Source organism: Pogoniulus pusillus, chromosome 29 (assembly GCF_015220805.1).
Source record: "Pogoniulus pusillus isolate bPogPus1 chromosome 29, bPogPus1.pri, whole genome shotgun sequence".
NCBI lineage: Eukaryota > Metazoa > Chordata > Aves > Piciformes > Lybiidae > Pogoniulus > Pogoniulus pusillus.
The window spans coordinates 11,148,625-11,170,051 of record NC_087292.1 but is presented as its reverse complement, the minus strand read 5'-3'; the positions used below and the strand labels follow the sequence as shown (position 1 = coordinate 11,170,051).

The following is a 21,427-nucleotide window of genomic DNA, read 5'->3' as shown; positions in this document are numbered from 1 at the left end:
TCCTGGGCTGGAATTGCCTTGCAGGAGGTGGGCGTCTGTTCCTGACTGCAGAAACATGCACCCATTCAGATGATGCAGGAACGGTATCCTTTACCAGATTTTCGAGATCCTCCTTCAGTTCTTTCATGCTCTCCTTAATGCCATCCCTTATCTCTGTACCTAGAGTTTTTATGGCAGAGACTAGACCAGAATGTGACAAGCTGTCCTCTATCTGCCTGAGCTGGTCAGTGAATTCACCAACAGTGAAAGATCTTCCATTATCACTCCTTGCTAGGAACTTGCTGGCCAAGATGTTAGCATAGGATGAAGGAGCAAGCTTAATCAGCTTCTTCATGAGACCTGTTCCCAAAGGAATATCATCAGGCTCATGAGTGCCATGATCTCCATAAAGCACTTCCTTCACAGCAAACTCCTTCAGAAGCTTAATTCCCTGCTCAACGGTGTTCCACTTCTTGGCAGCCCATGGCAAATCATCTCGGGAAGGATATCTCATAGCCACAGCCAACAAAAGGCGTGTCCACAAGCTAACCCTACCAAGAGGACTTGCCAGGTGTTTGTCCACTCCACTCTCCTTAGTGAGTGGTCCCAGCTGCTTGGCAGACTTGTCTCCTACCTGCAGGGCATTAGCACCAATGCCACGGCATCTCACTAACCAGCTTAAGATTGGCTCACCTGATTCCCTTGTGTATTCCTTCCTAACTTCCCTGACCTCTCTGAGTGGATCCTTGGAGCCTTGGATGTCATCTTCCTCCTCTTCTTCCTGTTGATCTGGTGGTGCCTGGCCTAACACAATCTTCCTCATAGCACTCCTAAACTCATTGGAACCATCCTCTCTCCTGGCAGCTAACCTCACAGCACTCCTCTCACTAGAGTATTGTTGTCTCAGCACATCTACAAGGTCTCGCAGACTAACTGCCTCCTCTTCCTCCTCTTGCTGCTGATCACCAGAGGTCCCATCTCTTACATCCTCCTGCGAACCACTCTTTGTCTTAGCTTTTGCCTTAGCAGGTGCCAGAAGGGCCTGAGCAGCAACAGACTTGGATGTGTCTGCTGGAGGATTTGAATCTTTAGGAGTCTGACTTGGAGGGTTTGAATCCTTAGGGGTCTGACCTGGAGCTTGTGAGCTCAGATCTGCCTTGCTTTTAACAGGAGGATTTTGGTTCTGGTCTGCTGGCTGGGGGTTCGAATTGGCTGAGCTGGTGTCATTAGGATTTGGACTGACTGGGCTAGCGTTACCAGCATTAGCATTAGCATTAGTGGGATTGTTTGCCTGTCCTCCTGGGATGCCTGCCAACCCTGACTTGTTTTCATTTTTGCTAGGAACATTCTGATTTTGGGTACCTGTCTGTGCTCCTGAGGCTCCTGCTAAACTCTGACCATTATTTTTGTTTTTGCTATCATTGTTTACGTTAGTGGCGGGAACACTGGCTGTGTTCCCAGCACTTGGAGAAGGAGGGGCAGAGGCTGGCAAGGGGGAAGCCGATGACTGTGTTCCCTTGTTTTGCTGTGAAAGAGACTGCTTCTGAGACACAGAATTTTTCCTAGCTCTTACAGAAACTGGTTTAGAATTTTTCACCAATAATGCCAAAATTAATATGAAATTTAAAACTACAAGAGCCAGTATAATGCCCAGCATCCCTGCCATGCTCTGTTTCGAGTAGAAATCCTTGCATGGATTTGGCATTTCAGTTTGGGGCTGGATGACCCTCATGAGAGCAGTAGATAAAGCAGACTCTCGATTGATTGTAACATTATTGACAAAAACTCTTGTAATATCACTAGTAATATTCTCAGTGACACTAAAACCAGCATAACCAAGAATAAAATCACCCCAGCTCCAGAACATGTTTGAAAGCTTAACTTTAGCCTTCTTAAAAACTACATGAAGCAAGAAATAACCAATTTGATCTTTGATCCAGTTGTACACAAAAAACCAGAAAACAGGCCACACAGCAATCCCCACCAAGTACAATAGCTGCTTGATTAGCTTCATCTTAATTCCCAGAGCTAATTTCCACTCACTGAAATATCTAGCCCCACGTTGGGAAAGCCAATTATAAATGTGATGGTTTGGGGGTTTCCCCGCCCCCCACACTTTTGAATTTGCCCCAGCTAACTCAGACGGACCCTGGGAATATAGATGAAGCAATTTATTTACAGCTAGCAGAATTTACAAGCAGCTATTTACAATATATACAGTTATATACAATTATATACAGAAATATACAAAGGATAAACAATACAAAAGCACAACTCCCCTCCCAGAAACCTGAGTCCCCAGGAGGGGCTCTCAAACCACCCCAACACCTCCCCCCGGCCCTCTCAACCTTACCCCAGTTCTCAGGAAGAAAAGAGGTGCAGCCAAGAGGTTAGGGAGCAAGGTTAGTGGGAGCAGGGTTAATGAGATGTGACCAGGTCTAAGGCAAAGGCAAGAGTAAGAGACAAAATGGAGAAAAAGTCTTTCTTCTTCCCAGAGTTCTCAGCGTGACTGTGAGAGAAGTAGACACAATTGTTTTTCATTTCACTGCCCGTTATCTAGTTCTTCTACCAAAACATTCCAGCTTGCTTCAAACTAGCACAGCAGTGATGCTCCCTCCTGGGGCATTGCTGAGGGCTGTGAGTACTAGAGCAGTCCAGCCTTACCACCACCCATTCTCTCCACGCAGAGAACAGCAGCAGCGACCAGCGCCAAGCCTGCAAGAAGCATGAGCTCTACGTCAGCTTCAGGGACCTGGGGTGGCAGGTAAGGGCTGTGCATGACCGAGATGTGTGAGACAGACTGCCTTTGCACATCACTTACTGAACTGCAGTGGTGACATCAAGCCAATAACTGAATAGAGTTTTTATGTCTTGAAGGAGAAATTGTATACTACTTGTAGCAAGGTTCTGCAAAGTTAGGGTATACAAACAGGTCGTGTGAGACTGGCTGGAAACACAACACACCAAGAGCCTTTTGACAAACCATGGCCCAGAATTTCCTCTGGTACTGCTGGATGATGCTGAATGGATAACCAACAAAACCCTGAAGTTCAGCTACTCTATGGTCTAAGTGGGGATATGTCCCTCCAGGAAAAAATAGCTGCTTTAGAGCTAAGGCAGCATGAGAAAGGCCAATGTGCCAGATTCTTACTTTGCAGAGCACTGTAAACTCTTAGGTGAATGTACAAATTGAAAGATTTGTTTACTTCTTGTTTCACTGCACAAGATTTCTTCTTTCTTTGCAAATCTAACATCTTCAATTTAATCCAGGACTGGATCATTGCTCCAGAGGGCTATGCTGCATATTACTGTGAAGGAGAATGTGCTTTCCCCTTGAATTCATACATGAATGCTACAAATCATGCCATTGTACAGACACTGGTAGGTGCACTCTGCAACCATGTACCTTTATATCTGGTAGGTGCTACTCAAATATGTTTATACACAGACTAAAATCTCCCAAGCTAACAAGAGAAGGAAGCTCTGCATTAGCTTACTAAGATGCCTGAAGCATCTGGCTCAACATGTCTAGCCAAGTGGCCTGCATTAAGAGTTGGCTAGGAATTACCCTGCCTTTGCTGCAAGCGTTGACATGCTGTCTCTAGTTTAAAAGGGCCTTATGATTGACAGCTTAATGGTGGTAAAGTCCCACTGCATGGGAAGGAAAGCACAGAATGCGAGACCTACTGTCAGCATCTGTTGGAAGGATTCTGTAAGGACTCACTACAAGCTGCTGGCCAAAGCAGATTTGGGGGCAGACTGAGGAAAGGGGTCAGTGAATCTCCAAACTACATAGCCCAGCTGCTGTGTGGATGTATTTATTTTTATGATACTGTGCAAAACTGCCCTGATAGGAGCCCTGAGCTGGCATGTCCTCGTGACACAGTGCCCATGCTCAGGGGCAACACTGGCTGGGGGCCACCCAGCCCCAGCAGTGCATCACCAAAGCCAGTGCACCATAGGTCTTGGCACGGGACAAAGGGCACACTGGTCCTGAGTACCATGGCTGTCCACTGTTTCCAGCTGACCTCCCTGGATGCCCTCCCCTGCCCAGCCTAGATCCAGCTTAGCAGCTCAGGCCCCCTGCACACAGCTGCAAGGCATGAGGAGGCTCGCTCCACCTTTTCATCTACCTCTCATGCCTTATGCACATCTAAGGACAGCATAGCAAAAACTATTAGGTAAGACCAAGGGAATAAATAGATGCATGGCTTTCTCATGGTAGATTGCTTTCACCTCCTCTCTCAGGAGAGAGCAGATAAGACCCAGAGCCCTTGGCCCCAGCTGAGTCTTGGTGCTGCCAGGCACAGGGACAGGGCCCCCTGGCCTGAGCTGGTTTGGATTTCTCACAAAACCTCACCCGCACATCCTGGTAGCCTTCTGCAGAAGACTGCTCTGACAAATGGGAATTTCCTAATGAAATCCTGCCTCACTGAAAGATTTCCAAGTAGATCTGACTTGGGTGCGTGCATCAGCCTCGGTACACACAGGGGACATCTCAAGGCATTTGTACACAAAGCCAGGTGTTCAAAACATGTCAGAGTGAGTGCATGGGACAGCCAGAAGGTTGCCTGGGAAAGAAGGCTATGGGGGAGGAGGGGAGAAAAGTAAATCTTAATGTGCTTCTACTTTCATTCCTCAGGTTCACTTTATAAACCCAGAGACTGTGCCGAAACCCTGCTGTGCTCCTACACAACTCAATGCCATCTCAGTGCTCTATTTTGATGACAGCTCCAATGTTATCTTAAAAAAATACAGGAACATGGTGGTACGAGCATGTGGCTGTCATTAGATTTGTAGGAAAGAAAAATGGTATTTGTGAGGAGTGTTTTTGTATGGCTATGTGGGGGAGGGGAAAAGGTTAGCACTCCAGCAATGGGTTTAAAAAAATCCCAAACAGTTTTGTAGGACTGGGCTTCTGAAAGTTCAGACAATGGAACAGTTTCTGAATCTAAGTGGCTTTTGGACACATTTTGTTTTAGTTTGTTACAGACAATGAGCTTGTAAACTGAGACAAGCCAGAGAAACCATTTAAAACCAAATCTGCCTACAAAATCGGCTCCTACAGTACATACTTCTGCAAATAAGTCTTTCTGAAGATTGCAAGCTCACCAGTGTTGATTATGAATTAGAAAGTAATCATCTATCAAAGGTGAGAATGTGCTGTGACTAATAAGCATGCATAGTTCCTGTAACACAGTTTGCAATAAAGTGAACAAAACATACCTGGAGTGAACAGGTATTTTGTTAGAGAATGATTACTTCCATCCCTCTGTTTGCTTCTAATTTGTAAGCAAAAACAAAGATTAATTACATGAAACTTTCAGTTTTAGACTACAGTAACAAAAACTATACTTGAATTAATGCAAATTTAAAGGCTGGGTCTTAAGGAAAAGAACACCAACACAAAACCTCCAAGAAGTTTCTAATTGGCAAGCAAAAGAACTGAAGACAATAATTCCAAAGAGCAAGACTTTTTGAGCCTACTTCTTTTGATCAACAGGGAAGGAAATTTCCTCTAGCAACCAGAATGAATTAGAATAGCTATGAACTTGTAACAGGAGTGCAGCAAAATGTTAAGAAACAGAGATTAAACTTCACGTTTAGCTGGGTTAATCCTATGCAGCTATGGAGTTGTGAAAGCCAGCTCAAGATCCTGCTCCTGTTTGGAAAATGTCCATTGACTTCAGTGACATAACAAGTTCCAATGCCTTCCCCAAACAGGCAGGCTTAAGTGCAGAAGGTGCTCTAAGATGGGACGTACACCCAGCACCACACAGACGTGGCTAGAAACAAGCTAGGAAACCTTGCTTCCCAGGGTCAGTGTTTTTGATGCCCTCCTGCTTTACTATTGGCTTAACTTTAAAAACAAAACAAAAAGACAAAACCAAAATTAAAAAAACAATTCAAGAGTTACACCAAAAAAACTAGAATCAGGGGCAAGAAAATGTCCCCTTGAGGCTTTTCTTTTTAGTTCTTTTAAAGTCACAGGTTACACAAACATCACACTTATGTAATTAAAGCTCAATTAAAGTTGTTGTGGTGAGGAATACGAAGTAGCAATATTCAATCATGAGCTAATTCAACACTTTGGCGTACATCGTGATTACAAAAGTAGAACTGGCATATGTGTCACCCAGGAGATAAAAAGGAAAATTCTATCCATTGAAACACCAGATCCTCAGCACACCCAGCTCTACATTTCCCAACTTCAAAACCCTAAACCTCCAACAGCTGGGTTCAGAACATAATAAATCCCTGGAGGTGGATCTCTCTGCTCAGTGAGTGGACAGGGTGATGCAGCCACAGTGGGAACTTGGCTCAGTATCTTGCCTTAGAGGAGAGTTAGGGAAAGAAGATAAATGAACACAAATACCTGATTCTGGAAGACAGTCACTGCTCTTCCTCCTTTAAGTTGCAGATCAAATCCATGCCAGATGCCTCACTTTAAAAAGAATAAGCAAAGGAACAAAAAAAAAATACTCTCTACTATATAAATTGGAAACTTGTTTCTGATGGTCTAATTCTAATCTCATTTAAGTCAATTGCTGTTTTCCCATCAGTTTTCTCAGTAGCAGGATCAGGCTTATGGGAAAGTGGGAGTCTGTCCATAACATAGGTAGGTTTTAGACTGGGGCCTCAGTGAGCAGTTGCCTCATTGCAAGATGTGCCCCAGCTTCTGACCCAGATGACTCAAACATCTGCAGGATCAGCCTGGCCATGGCATGCATGTTCCTCCAGCACAACTCCAACAAACTTCCTAACTGTCCCAAGGTGAAGCTTGAACCAAATGGTTACAGCCAGACAATTGGCAGGACAACAGCTGAAGCCAGAAGACTCTCTCCCTGGAGCCTGCAGGCAAGACCATATGCAATAAACAGCCAAAACTGCCCTCAGTGTATCTCTTACTTCGAGAGAGGTATAGAAACCACACAGATGGGAAGCATCTTTTGACATTTTATACTTATATACACCAGTGCTTCTGTAAACCTCCTAAAGGAAGTTAAGATGCTGTCTAGAAAGTTAAAAGCTAATCATGCCTAAACTTCCACTATTTAGTAGTCAAGGGTTAGTTTTTCTTGTGGGTGTTTGAGTGTTGGTGGTCACTGCGTTGGTGTTTTGCATTTTTAACTTGGACCAGAGTATCTTGCTGTATAGGGTTCATATATTAAATATTATGTGGGGGATTGTTTCTGGTTTGGTTTTCGTTTGGGTTGTTTGCTGTTGTTGCTGTTTTGGTGGTTGTTTTTTTTTTCCTAAACATAATAACAGGATTTCTGTTGCTAGGCTCAACATCAGCTTCACTGTTTGTACATTTTTATGTAAATAGTTGTCACAAGCTGAAGAAGAATTATTTATTTCCATCTCTGAATTCCTTTTCAATCACATCCAGGAAAAAGGATTCTCGGTTCCTAAACACATTTGTTTCCTTATTTAAGAAAGATATTTATTAACAGTTGGCAAAAATGCATACACATTTCTGGTTCTTTTCATAGAGCAGTTGTCAGAAGCCTTTTGTACAAACTAGTAAAATAAATCATTGCAACTTTACAAAAGATATCCCAACTACAGTGTGTATCTGTGTGGTTATTCTCCCTATAGTCCAAGAACCTTTCTGGCTGGGCAATAGTTCATCTCGAGCCTCTGTTTTCAAGTAGGTCAGTCTCTGTGTACAGGCAAGACCTGCACATGTCACTATTTGATGCGGTTCCTTTGGCCCAAATACAACAGAGGGGGAATTGTACAAAAAAATATGAATATGTTTTTCAGTCTGCGCTGCAAAGATCTGTGATTGAATTGTAGTGCAGCTGTCAGCAGCTGTTTCAAAGAAGCAGGGGGTAAATTAGTTCTGTTTACTGCTAACATAGTTCAGAGATTTAGTCATCCCAATAAAATTATAGAGGCACAAGAAAGGAAGAAAGAAACTCTAAAGGAACATCAGCCAAGAAGCTGACATTTTCTAATTTAGATTGTTTTAGCTTATTTCAGAGATGCTGCTGGCATGAGGTTTCCTACTGTGGATACCACACCACATTGCTATGGAGGCAGCTGAAAAAAATAATGGTCTAAACCCCTGTATTAACTAATATTATATCTTCAGGGCATAACAGCAGTTTTTGGGTTCTTGTTTACTTTGAACTGTGAGCAGAGTTGTGCCCATTTATGTAGATTATCTTTGTTGATCCAGAGGCATTTTGGAGTTAAACTACCATTACCATCTTTCACAAGCAATTTCATAGTCATAAGTGAATTTGCTTCATGCACCAATCTGAAGTCCAGCCAAGCATCAGCAGAAAGATCTTTATTGACCAAAACTGATTGCTACTTGGCTTTTCTGTGTCTAGTTTTACAAGTTAGAAGGGACATCCTCTGCTAATTCTCACTATGGCCCCAATTCTCTGCATTTAGCCCCAGTGTAAGTCAGAAGTGGTTCCAGCAATAGGTGGAAACACTTAGAAAAGAAAAATCAGCCTGTTCTACAGTGCCAGTCTTCCATCAACAGAAGCTTCACCAGTAATATCAACATCTCTAGCCTTAGATCACTGGTTGCTTCAGCTCTGCCACAAACACAACATTCTGGATGTACTTTGGAGCAGTTTTCCCAGCGTGGGAGCCAAAACTCTGCTCCCAAGCTGGTTGCTGCCCCCCCTCAGATTGCAGCGCTACTGTGGCTTTGTGTCCTCATCTACTGTTCTGGAAGAGGAATTCTTGACGTGAATATGAACACTGCCATAAACTGGCAGGGCCATAAAACTGCAGAGAACCAGCTTCAAAACAGCTAGATTTATCTGAGTAATGACATTTTAAAGAACATTTAAAACGTTTATAGATCAGTTATTTTAACTTCCTTCCAGGCCAAACTTGGAGGATGTTATGTTTGCTCAAGTGGGCTCTTTTAGATCTGTTCCAGTACTGACAGTGGGATCCTTTTGTCCCTATGCAAGAAACTGCCTCCATTGCTGCCAACGGTCACATAGTAAAAGATAATGATTTAAGCAAGCCTTAGTGTAACGTTAAGATGCCTGATTTTTATGGAAGTGTCAGCTGTAAAGCCTAAACCCAGCAAGGGAGAGCACAAGTGCAGCTCAGTGGCATTGCCAAGAACCAGAAGATTTCTTCTGCTGCCCTCTTCAATCCCTTCATCTCTGCCTGCAATGGGAATAGACACTTTCTGGGTAAAGACTCAGCTTTTGAGTTCAGCATTTGCATCCTCTGTTTCCATCCAAACACCGTTTGCTGACTTCCATTGCTACCACAAACACATTATCCTCTGTATTCAGCTGCTCCTTTGGAGAGCCAAATTAAGCTAAAAGGAGCCTGTTTGAAGTTTTTATTTATCAGGTAATGATTGACAAGACCTTGAGGCAAAAACTAGGAGCACTTTATACTACAGTCATTCATTACCCAAGAACTAAAGCAACACAAGTAGGTTATTATAGCCACTTTGAGCTGCTCTGTTTTAAATAAAAATATCTATTCCTTCCCCCCCCCCCCCCCCCCCGCTTAACACCACAGAATTTGTATTCCTAAACAAACAGCTAAGAAAAATCAGAAGCATGGGATGACACAGGTTTAATGTGCTCCTTTGTTTCCAAGCCCCTAGGAAAACCAGTTTGCATGCTGTTTGCTGACCAGATGTAGAAGCAAACTCTGAATTTGATGTTCTGGGAGGTAGTTTGATACAGTGAATTTTGCCCACTTTGGGACAAATCTGCTGCCTTCTCCAGTTAATAGAATCTCAATGTTTGAGTTAATTCCATAAAGGAAGGCAACATCAGCTTTAGACAGCTCGAGTTTGGCAAGCAAGACAAGTCATAGTCATGTTCATCAACTTCACTTTTTTCTGTGTACTGGGTATACTAGGAGAGTAGAAGGGGCTACAGCCCCAGCCTCACAAACCCTCAGAAAGGCAGCTTTGCACTTGACTGATTATTTCAGGCACAGTTAAGCATTTAACCATTTGCAGGGTAAGTTGTACGTGAGACTGCTGGAATTAACCTCACCCTCAAAGAACTGGCTCTCGTCCACAGAAAAATCCAATCACAAGCCAGGCAGCAGTAACTTGGGGAACGAAGTGTTTGGGTCTGGAATTGGGAGAGAGGGTGAGTGGCTGTATTCACTGCAATATCCATGAGCTTGCCCGTAATTAAAACCAGGCACTTACCCTTTCAGAATGGGAAGCTGAAGTGAAGGCTAATGGTCTTATTTTAAACAGCTCTAAAGGGCAGGGAGGGACATGACACAAGGACCTCGGCAGATCTGTTGTGCTTTAATGTGTCAGCACCTGTAGCTCGAGAGCTGAGCTTCAGGCTGATGCCTTATTTCTAAAGCAGCATGTCAATGTTTGGGATGCCACTGTGCTTGTAGGGTAAAAAAAAAGCCAACGAGAGACACTGGGAGCCTATCCACCTGGTTCCCCACCTGGTTCCACAGCATCATTTCTGCTAAGGTCTACAGCAGGCAATGGCCTTAGTAGCAGCCAGACTCTAATGGTAACACTAGAAAGGCAACCTTTGGCTTGACTAATGAAGGCAAACCATTGCAGGCTGATGGATTTATTCCTTTGTTATTTGTTGCTGCTATGTCAGATGCTTCCTATAAAATATGTGGAAGTAGAGACATTGAGGGTCTGGGTTTGCTTACAAAGGGTCAGAGCTCTAAGGTATCATTTCTCAGGTGCCAACAATGTAAGCCATTTTGTCCAGCATTTATAACAAGCTGCAGACAAGTGCAGAGAGGTCAATGGCTCCACATCCATCTGCCTTGGTCAGCAGTACCAGTCAGCCTCCTCAGAAAAAGATAGTTGTGCAATTGCTTAATGAGAGCAAATTCTGTCTCAATGTGCTAAGCATACAAGAGAGAAGAACAAACAAACATACTCAGCTAATCCAAACCTGGCAGATGAATAGTATTCCTTCTGATCTGTTTATTAATTTCTTGCAGTGATCTGCCACTACTGACCTACTTTTTGCTCCTAAATCTAGAATCCAGCTCCTACATTCACAGAGTTGTTCTACCTTAATAGGGAATGACCTGGTTGGACTGCAGTTTTAGGACTTGGTTAGTTACACCAAGAACTTATTTAATGAAACCTCAGGGCTAAATTTTGGAGTGCACAGCAAGTAGAGGTAGGGCCAGGCATTTCAGAGAAGAAAGCATTCAGCTACTCACTTTGTAAGTGTACAACCAGGTGCTGAAATCTGTCTTGCAGTGTTACCCTGGAAACTCAGCCAGCAGTTTTAGGGATAAGGAACATGACACTCACAGAAGTTGGGCCATCATCAATTTGGAGCAACTTTAATCAAGAGATCCTTTTCCTAACAGCATACCAGATCTTTTAAATTCTTGTTTTAAATGAAAGAAACCCATAAGTGATTTCGAGTTCAGCCCATCACTTGTCTCAGTTTCACATGACTACTGAGAAAGCCACTGTAGAAGCTGGTGTAGTTATATACACGCATACCATGCACAAAATGTGAACTATAAATACTGGCAGGGAGTCTGGTTTAGGAAGCTGCAGTTAACATTGTGTCAGAACAGCCCTCAGAACCCCCATTTCCAGAGATTCAAATTGCAGAGAGTGGGGAGGGAACAAATCCGATTTTACTGGAACATTGCCTACAACTTCTCAGCCATAAAGCCTTTATTTATGGCTGTTACATAGCATGAAGGATTCAATTTGCCCTTTGTTATGAATTTCAGTGGATCATGTAACTGTTTGTTTCCAGGTTGGTTTTTTTTAAGTTGGTATTTTTGGCTTGCAGGAAAAACAAAGCTCTCCATAGTGCATAGCAGTGAGGGTATTCTTAAATCACATTTGATGAAGAGTACAATGAGGTTCCAAAGCCCTGCAATTCCATAGAATCATAGAATCAGTCAGGGTTGGAAGGGACCACAAAGATCATCTAGTTCCAATCCCTCTGTCACGGGCAAGGACACTTCACACTAAATCAGGCTGTCTAGAGTCTCATCCAGCCTGGCCTTAAACATCTCCAGGCATGAGACTTCCACCAGCTCCCTGGGTAACCTGTTCCAGGGTCTCACCACCCTCGTGATGAAGAACTTCTTCCTATCACCCACTCTGAATCTACCCACTTCTAGCTTTGTTTCATTCCCCCTAGTCCTATCACTACCTGAATTTCTTTCAGTGGTACACAGAAAAGAATGAGACAGGATAATAAAGGACTTTTCATGAGGTTGGTGGGCTTGGGGAATCAAATCTAGTGTCTAGGTTAAGGTATCCTGCCCCCCTACCTCTACCTTAGTCTCTTGCAACCCTTTCAGTCAGGAATGGCAGCTAGCTAAGTCCCTCCAAGAATTGCTGGAGCGACTTCTCAGAAGCAATAGCTCCAGCTACACAGGAGTAGGTGGAAAAACATAATCAATCTAAGGCACAAACTGTATCAGCTTTTCCCAGCTTGGAGACATTTCCTGCTTTTAGTAGCAGCTGAGAACAAGATGCTCAATAAAAATAAATATCACAGCCAGAGAAAGATGTCTTTCAGTGAGTGACATGCTGTGGCTTGATTCCTCTGCAGTGGCATATGCAGCTGCAATGGCAATCCTATTAACCAGCACTTGCAAAGCAGTCACTCTTCAAAGAGATTTTGATGGTGTTAGTTAAAAAGGAAGAAGATTGTATTTTGCAGTAATTTATTTCATGTTTCTCATCTGGCTCAACAACAAGCCTTGGTAAACCTGTTGTTTGGGCAAGTAGCAACAGCCTCAAGTTAAAAGAGATGGAGACTCCTTCCTGGGAGATGTGGGAGATTGACAGCAAATTAAGCCCACAGGTCAAATATTATGTTCTCCAGATGGGAGTGACAGTCTTTGAGGAAGCAGATCTGGTTTTCTGCTGCAGCACCTCTTAGAAAATGAAAAGAGAAACATGTCTGCCAACACTACAGGATACTGAAGTTCCTTATGCTTCATTTCCAGACCATGTGTCAGACATACTCTGATGTCTTCTCATATGTGTCCTCCTCCTCTTTATGAAAAGACTTGGAAGACCAGGGAAGTATCAGGTCTGTGATTCACCTACTCATCTTGAAAGATGCTCAGCTAATGAAGGGCTGGAGAAGATCACAAGGACTGTCATCATCTAGGTCAGTTCCTGGCTGATCAAGCACAGCATGAATACAGAGTTTTCAAGAGCATGACACACATACTCTACAGCTCCATACCATCCTGCAAGCAAGACAAAACATCCCTCTTTTGTAGATATACTGAGACAAACTGAAAACCTTTAGTGCAAACTATCAAAGAACTGTGTGAGCTGCAAGCTTTCAAGAAGAGATCAGGAGTGTTGATGTCCCTACAACAAGAGTACTTACTAGACAAAAACATGAGCATAGCACCATGCTTCTGGTGGCAGAGAGACCTCCACTTTGTTATGAAGGCAACTGTTTTTCCAGTAGGGATTTGAGGTTATAGATAATGCTTCCTATTACTCCTTGACAAAAGAAGCACTAATGAGATTTGCTGTGCCCACTGCTTCTTGGTGGTAATGGTATATTCCTCGTGTTGATGGAGAAAGCAGTAAGTGACCACAGACTAGCAAGCCTCTAAGGCCCTTAATAATACCGTTGTGGCTGGCATCAAGGATCATGCTGTTAGAGAGTGAACCTTACAAGGTTGTTTAGAATAGAAGGGATTTCAGATGGCATTGAGGTCCACTCGACACAAGCAAGGAAGGAGACATTCAAGACAGGTTGATGGGAAGCCACTAATTGTGCTGGATGGTTGCAAAGAAGAGAACCAAATACTGGGACAGAAATCACAGACAGTTCTAGGTGTAGTGTCCTCCAGTTTTGTCAGTCTCTAGTTGAAAATACAAGTTAATTGGACAGAGGCACTGTAAACCTTACCACCTACCTCTGAAGGGAGGGTAAGAACAAACAACTTGCCAAGAGGTGTCACACATTTGCAGAAGAGTTTACACTTCATCAACATCTGCCCCTTGCACCCTCCTTCACATATGAGAATCTCCTGGGAAAAAGGAGTTACTTGATCGATACACAAAAGCGTTGAGCTGCAGCTCCCTTTGGTCATACCAAGGAGAAACCCCTTCTGTATGTTGTCAACTGTGAACACTGTGCCCTATACTTTAAGTCTTCATTGCTGGTGCCGACCTTAATTGCTGCTTCCCATTTGCTTTGGCCTTGTCTCAAAGCAAGCAGCACATATAATTGCACACTGAGGGAGATGTCTGCCTCTGATCTGTCTGACCAAGTTTCTCCCAGAAGTCATTTAGGAGTGTCTCTGTTGGTGGTAGACTTAACCAGCAAATGAAAGCAGCTTTGGGATTCAGCCACCTCCCCAAAACTGAAGGATTTTCTTGGTTCAATAGGATGTTGTCACATCTGGCTGCCAAAATAGTTGATTGTGCTGTGAGTTGTTGGCCAAAACAAAGCTCAACTGCTGCCAGAAGTTGTACTCATTGAGGCCACCTCATCTTTGAGAGGAAACTGCTATATCCCATCTCAAGTGTTAGCTTGTGAGGAGCAGACACAAGCAGTGTAGAATCTGGTCAGGTATCACCAGCACATCCTTCTGGGGATAGCCCATCCTGCACACCCAGGCATTGTGTGCCAGCACCCTGAGGTTTCTCACTGTGCCCTGGCCTCTTTCGCCTCTATCCACCTCTTTGACCTCTGAGCTCAGAGGAAGAGTCCAGCATATTCACAATCACTCAACAATTTAAGGTGGAGAAGCCATTGTGGCACACCCAAACCCCACAGCTGCTGGCAATATAAACAGCTTGTGCCCACAGCTGCCTGCCAAGCTTGTCCCTCTACCCCCTCTATTCTCCCCCCCAATCCCCCATTTAGTTGATTACATTGATTTGAAGAGCAACGGTAGAAGGTTTATGGCAATAAGTCTGGATTGTCTTAGTGGCCTTTAACACATCTAGAGTACTAGATATCCACAGAGCTATTTATAGAGACAGAGCTGCATCTCTGAAAAGGAAAAAAAAAAAATCTCTCTACTTCTGAAAGCCACAAGGCCATGAAGATGGATTATCTGAATTACTGTCATTACCAAAATTGCTAGCTAAAAGAGAAACTTCTAAGCACCATGCATCTCTCTAGCAGCTTGACTACAGGAACCACTGTAATTACAAAGTATTTTAAATCATGCCAGTACAAACAAGATCTGGAAATGGAAAATACAGTGCAGTCATTGCATCTGGAAATTAATGGTTGGCATGGAAATGCATGGAACTGGTTACTCATGCTAAGCAGTGGGCACAGTGAAGTCATGGCCACCACCGCTCCTGACTACCTTTGACTACAGGCAAAGGTTGTTTCCACAGTCTCACCCACACTTCTGGCAGCTTCCAGATCCAAGCCCTGCTCCTCACAAGGAGAGCTGGTGTTGCTGTTAGGAGAACTCTCAGCTCACAATATCCCAAGTGCCAAAAAAGGTGCAATATGCAAAGAACAAGAGGCAAGACAAGCCATATCAGCCCTACTCCAGGCATTACCTGGATGCCCTTCCCTGCACTGGATAGCTTGCCCAGAGAATAAGTTTGAAGAATAAATTTTAGGAACTTTTTACTGGAAGCTCTAAGATAAGAGCTATAATCAAGCAATTTCCATTTAAAAAGGGGAGAGGGGAATCTTTACAGGAACTTCCAGATTCAGCACATGTGCCCCAGCTTTAACAGGCAAGAATAATATTTGTCCCCAGCATCCATAAGATGAGCAGTGTTTACAGCAGAGACAAAGCAGGAGTTTATCAGTTTGCATCATACCTAATGTGCTACAGCCTTGAGACACAAGCAGACAGTGCCCTTCGCCAGGCCCACTGTCCCTGTTGCAGGTGTGCGCACCAGCAGGACTGTCTTGCCTTTATGGGCTGTGGTCCTTCATTGTGCAACATGCTGAGGACTAATCTCCAAATGCAATCAGCCTGGAAAGTGGATGTCCTTATCTACTGCAGAGCAGCTGTTGTGGACTTCTCTCTTCAAGATCAAAGGGAAGCTTATTCTAATAAGCCAGCATTACTCAGAGCTGGAATCAGCTTGCTCTGGGACAAAGCTCACCACATCCCTCCCAGAACTGGGGTACAGATCAAGAGTGTTGCTCCAGCCAGAACCGCAAGCTGAGCTCTCCTGTCCCGAGGACAAGAGCAAATCAGCTTTCAAAGGCCTCTGACTACACTTCCTACTCATTTCTGCACTCCCTCTTCCAGGGAATGCTTTTGGTCACCTACATAGACAAAGCAACACCTGCTCTTCCTAAGGAGGACAATCTCAAGCTATAGCAACAAAATTGAAAAGTTTTGGGCTACTTTGCTTGTAGGGTGGGAAGAACTTGCAGGAAGCTTCTCCATAGTTTGTGCTGTCCTCAACTCTGAGCAGAGACAGTAGCAGCAGCAAAGGGCACAAACTATGCAGTCAACGGGCAGCTTTCACTAGCAAAGAAGCCCAACTTGCTCTTATTCATAAGCAGCCCCAGGCTGCTTGGCATGGCTGCTTGGCCATGGCCAAGAAGAAGGCAAGGCCAAGAGCACTTAAATAATAACTACAAGTGACATAGTTAGAGTACAGAGGAGCTGATATCTGCCCTTTTCACAGGCTCCAACCTCCAAGAGCTCACAAATGACGCAATCATTCATTTATCATGTACATGCAGGTGTTCACCTTTGTCTAATTGTGTCATTACACAGCCTCTCACAGAGTCCTTTGATGGCCACAAGAAGCCACTTGCATGCCTGGTCCCATTGGGGCCCCACTGACCTTCTGCTCTACACCACTGTGGGGACTGTGAAGAACCTGCCTCTGTCCTGCTTTCACAGCAAGGAGAGACTAGACATGGTTCTGAGCAGGACCTTGGGCTGCTTTCCCATAGCCAGCTGGGATGTTTGGAGTTACATCACTGGTTCCTGGAAAGCCTGGTGTAAAAAGAGTAGATTTTTCACATCTCATGGCTGGTTTGTAGTCAGAATTTCTCCCATGATCATCTTCACTCAAGAAGCCTGGGAGGCCCACATCTGCAAAGGGGTTGGGCACCCTGCCTAAGGAAGTGGGTGTATGCACATGGTCTCAGGTGCCCGAGACTGCACACAAGGAGGTTTGGTGGAGGCACAAAGCCTCTTCCCCTCGCAATCTGAGGCTGTGCTGTCTTTCCCCCAGTCCTGTATCAGCCTCCCAAGCACTTCCGCATCTTCCTCCAGAGCCATTGCTTGTCTGATTAGCAGCACTTTTATGTGGTCTCTCTTATTTTTGCATCTGGGTTCCACATTTAGGAATTCAGCACTGTGGATGCAGCAAGGATAGAGTGGCAGCCAGCTGAACTGCTTAACTGGTTGCTTACCAGTTCCTCTGTTCTGCACAGAGCTTTTCTTCCAGTAGGAACTGGTAGGCAGTGCTTGCCACACACTCACAAGGCTGTGTTTTAACAGGGAATTTGTGAGTCTGAGGATTATACTAAACCACACGTTCTCTTAACACAGCCCTTGCTGTATCTTAACAGATTAACACAACAAGAGTTTTTCAGAGCCTGCTGCAGAAAAAGTTCCTCTACTGCTTTGACAATTGCTACATCACTTCCGTAGTTAAAAAAGATGTAACTCAGTATGGCATGGTAGGAGTTGGATCTGAAGCCTCAATCTCTCTTTTGCTTTGTCCATAGCATACCTTTGGACAGGAGACATAACTTACCAGTGCCTCAGTTTCCCTGTCTGTGAAATTTTCATTTTGCAGATGTGGCAGAAGTTTCAAAGAAACTGCTAAGGTGAGATGGGCTGTAAAGCATACTTGCACTGCATGCAGGAGGGCACAGTTTATGGCAAGGAGTAATCACACCCAGTGACAGACAGGCATGAGGACAGGCACAGGTTTGCTACAGGTCATGGCCAGTCCAGCTGTCCCAGACCAGTAACCAGAGTGCCCATGACAGGTCACTTCCAAAACAACAAGAGCTGGGAAAAACACACAGCAAGTAAAAAAAATGGGAAAGTGTCTGACTACTGATCCTCCTGTCCTCACACAGGCAAAGAAATTGCTTTCTCTCTGCTACTTTGCTGAATGGAAAATTTACTCCCTCCAGATAGTTGTAAAGTGTCACATCTCACAGCCTGAGTGCTCTGCCAGCTGAGGATTTTATAGCCCTGTTAGGGAGAAGAAGAGAGTGAGCTGATCCCACGGCTACAGAGAAATAATCAAGAGATTTTGTTCAGTAAGACTCAGAAAACAAAAACCTGGAACTGGCTGAGTGTCTCAACTGAAATATATTTCAGCTTTTCAGTTTCAGCAATAATTTTCTTTTTCTTCACTGAAAAAGACCTCTGACATAAAAAAAAAAAAATAAAGATGTATGAAAAAAGGTGTTGTATAAATAAAGGGCAGATGTCAGACACGGGGAGGAATTATTTCAGGTTTAAACTTGTCAAACGTTGAGGAAACACTGTGTGAAGGACTGTTAAAAATACCAGAAGATGGCTGTTAACATTTTAATGTTTATTTCACATTAAAATGCATTTGTCATTGTTCAGCCTGTTCTGCACAGAAAGAAAAAGAAAAGAAAAAGAAAGTTTGACATTCTCTGGACTGAAGAGGTTTTGGAAGCCAAGTATAAGACAGTTCCTACAAGCTGATGTCAAGGTGACTGCAGGAGGGACTGCCAAGAGATGACAGGAGTGGGATCTGACAGGGAGATGTCTGACAGAGCAGCTACTTCAGTTTAAAAACAAAGCGTGTACTTGGCTGGCTTTAAGGATGGAAGAAGATATTGTCTCACTCCGTAGCTGTTTAAGGGATTCATTCATTCATTCATAGAAATCAGCAGGTCTGCATGGGTCAGTGCGCCAGGAAACGGGGGTGTCCCTGCTGGCTGCCGACACAGCTCCAACGGGTGGAGCTGGAGCACCTGAAGCAGTGCCCAGAAAGGGCCGAGTGCTGGGCGAAATTAAGAACAAAGAAGGTGCAAGAGACGGCTGAGTGGTGCTGGGGAGATCTCAGGCTGCAGCAGGACTTGTCGCTCCTTTTGCTGTTTGCACGGCAGCGGCGAGGGACAGCCCCATCGCCCTCACGGTGTGCCGCTGCCTCGCACATGCTCCTCGGCTCACGTTTCGGCCGGAACGTTGCTGCTACTCTGCAACCTTGGCTCCTTCTCTCTAATTCAATCCGGAAAACATTCATATTAATACCAACAGATATCGCCCACACACAAATCAGAAAAATTAAAGGGCATTGCAAAAGTGCCTGTTTCCAGTGGTCAGATTAGCTGCAGACGGAAGCAATTCAAGATGCATTAAAACTAACAGGCTGTAATTGTCCAGAGGCATTGTCTTGCAGTGCAACACTTCTCTTTGGCTCTTCACAGAGATTGCTTGGATTTTTTTCAGTCGTTCTTCTGCTGGAAAATACACTACATTTCTGATCTCTCCATGTCACCAGAGAAACAGCTAAAAGTTCATCAACAGCCTATGGCAACGTCTCAGTAGACAAAGTTGAAGTCACTTCTTAATGCCATTTCTTATTAGCTATCATTATTGTGCAAACGTTGTGAGTACAAGAGCGCAGGAGGTCTGCTGTTAATCATTGCTAACCTTGGTTTCTCCCTGCCTAGCAGTCAAACTTTCAGAATCATTTCATCCCTTTAAAATATACAGAAAACTGCCTTCTCTCAGACCCCTGGGTGTTCTAGTGAGTAATACCTTGAACTTAGTTTTCAATCAGCTTGCTTTAGTTAGTTAGTTAGTTAGATCTTCTATTTAAAGATAAGTTCCATCCCACCCTTCTGCAATCTGGTTATGATTACTGGTTACTGCCACCCGCAGACTGATAAACTTATAACAGCTGCATTGCAGGAAATCACCTCCAATTCAACCCTGATGTTGTATGGATGTCTTTAGTTAGCTTAAATAGGCTTTTAACATTCATTTTTTGTGTGTGTGCAAAACACCTATCATTAATTTTGACTCGAGAGATCAAACAGTTAACAATGTGTTGATCCTAGCTTACTTTCAAGTGATGTATTGTATCATTTCTGAGAGTTATGAGGGGTTGATATTTTCTTTTACTAATGCATCAAAGTCGATAAGTGAACGGGGCAAACCCGCGTCCTGGGAAAGGAAGCTATTAACAGCTCTGCTCGGAAGGTTCTGAGGGCCACATTGCGTCATAGCCCTTGAGTTTATTGAATGTTAACTCTTTTTTTTTTTTCTTCTTTTCCCCTTAACCAAAGGAAATGAGTTTCTATAATCCTCTGCTTTGAGCTGCATCCTCAGTGGGGTAATGAAAAATGACCTACGCCATTTGATAGCACACTACTTTGCACACAATAGATCTTCACAAGAGCAAGCACAATGCGACTCCGGCTTTTGCTTTTTCTTCTTGCTGAAATGCACAATGAATTTATTTATTGCTGATCTAAAAGGCACTAGAACAGAACGGGCACAGCAGGGGAAATCACCCGAGTTTAACTTGGCATAGTAAGAAAGCAGGCCCAGAGAAAATGACCGATGCTCAGAACTGGGAGAGCAGAACATTTTCACAGGGAGGATCTTGCAACGGTGGGTTCACGCACACGCAGAGAGCAAGGCAAATTGGTTCCAAGAACAAGGCATCTGCTTCCTTGAAAACTTTTTTTTGGCAGAATTTGTATGTGAGTTGGGCATGTTGAGTGATTTATGGGGCCATTAAACATACACTAAATCAATCTCTGGTGGGGGGGGGGGGGGGGGGGGGGGGGAAGGCATGCCATGTACTTAAAAAAGGCCCTGGAGCTGGATTTCTGAACCCAGCGCCTGATGTTGCAACGCGCAATGGTCATTGGCAGCTTGGAGATGTAACATGAACTCAGTCAGTCAATTTGGATATGACAGTTTTTAACCTTCCATGAATCTAGCAAAATGTGTATCCAATTAACTACTACTAAAGGGCCTTATTTATAAAATAATACTTTTGTGGTCACGTTGCACTCTTTCCATTCATTTCTGTACGCAGTTCAGGTTGCAGATTGTGTGGGCACGACTAATAAAGACAAACATCCGCTTTGTGCCAGCTGCTATTGGCACTATGGTGTGGGACTGGGCAGTGGCACTGCAAAAGGCAGTTTTGTTCCCATTATCAGAGTATTAAGCTGGGAACGGAGGTAGGAGAAGGGTTTCCTGCTGGAGCTAAGCAGCAAGAATTAAAGTCAGAGGTTGTCCTTTAATGAGGAATCTTGCTAAGGGGAAGATACAAGTGCTGGGAACACTGAGTTGGCAAAAACCTCAGCTGTTTACTTAGTGCTGTTTTGGAGCTGCAGAAATTTGTAGGTGGTACAAACTTGCCCTTCAGTCCATAGGAAAAACATCCTCCTTTGAAAACATACCTGGGTTATTTAAAGGATATGGACAACATGCATGCATCATGAAGCAACCCCTTTTCCAATGTAACTTCATTTTAAGCCCATGCAGTGGGCAGGCATTCACAAATTCAGGCAATGAGAGGTTT

General features: G+C 44.0%; 1 protein-coding gene and 1 long non-coding RNA gene across 2 annotated transcripts in view; one reads left to right on the top strand and one right to left on the bottom strand.

Moving 5' to 3' along the window:
- BMP7 (bone morphogenetic protein 7) overlaps positions 1 to 7,545 on the top strand; it is a 54,724-nt gene extending 47,179 nt beyond the window's left edge. Inside the window, exons 5-7 of the mRNA XM_064168091.1 lie at positions 2,667 to 2,743; positions 3,250 to 3,360; positions 4,622 to 7,545. Coding sequence (XP_064024161.1) covers positions 2,667 to 2,743; positions 3,250 to 3,360; positions 4,622 to 4,771 — 338 coding nt within the window. The 3' untranslated portion in view covers positions 4,772 to 7,545. The remainder of the gene's footprint in view (positions 1 to 2,666; positions 2,744 to 3,249; positions 3,361 to 4,621) is intronic.
- A 10,881-nt stretch (positions 7,546 to 18,426) lies between these two features.
- LOC135188577 (uncharacterized) overlaps positions 18,427 to 21,427 on the bottom strand; it is a 228,745-nt gene continuing 225,744 nt past the window's right edge. The window contains exon 9 of the long non-coding RNA XR_010307746.1: positions 18,427 to 19,101. This is a non-coding gene — a long non-coding RNA (uncharacterized LOC135188577). The remainder of the gene's footprint in view (positions 19,102 to 21,427) is intronic.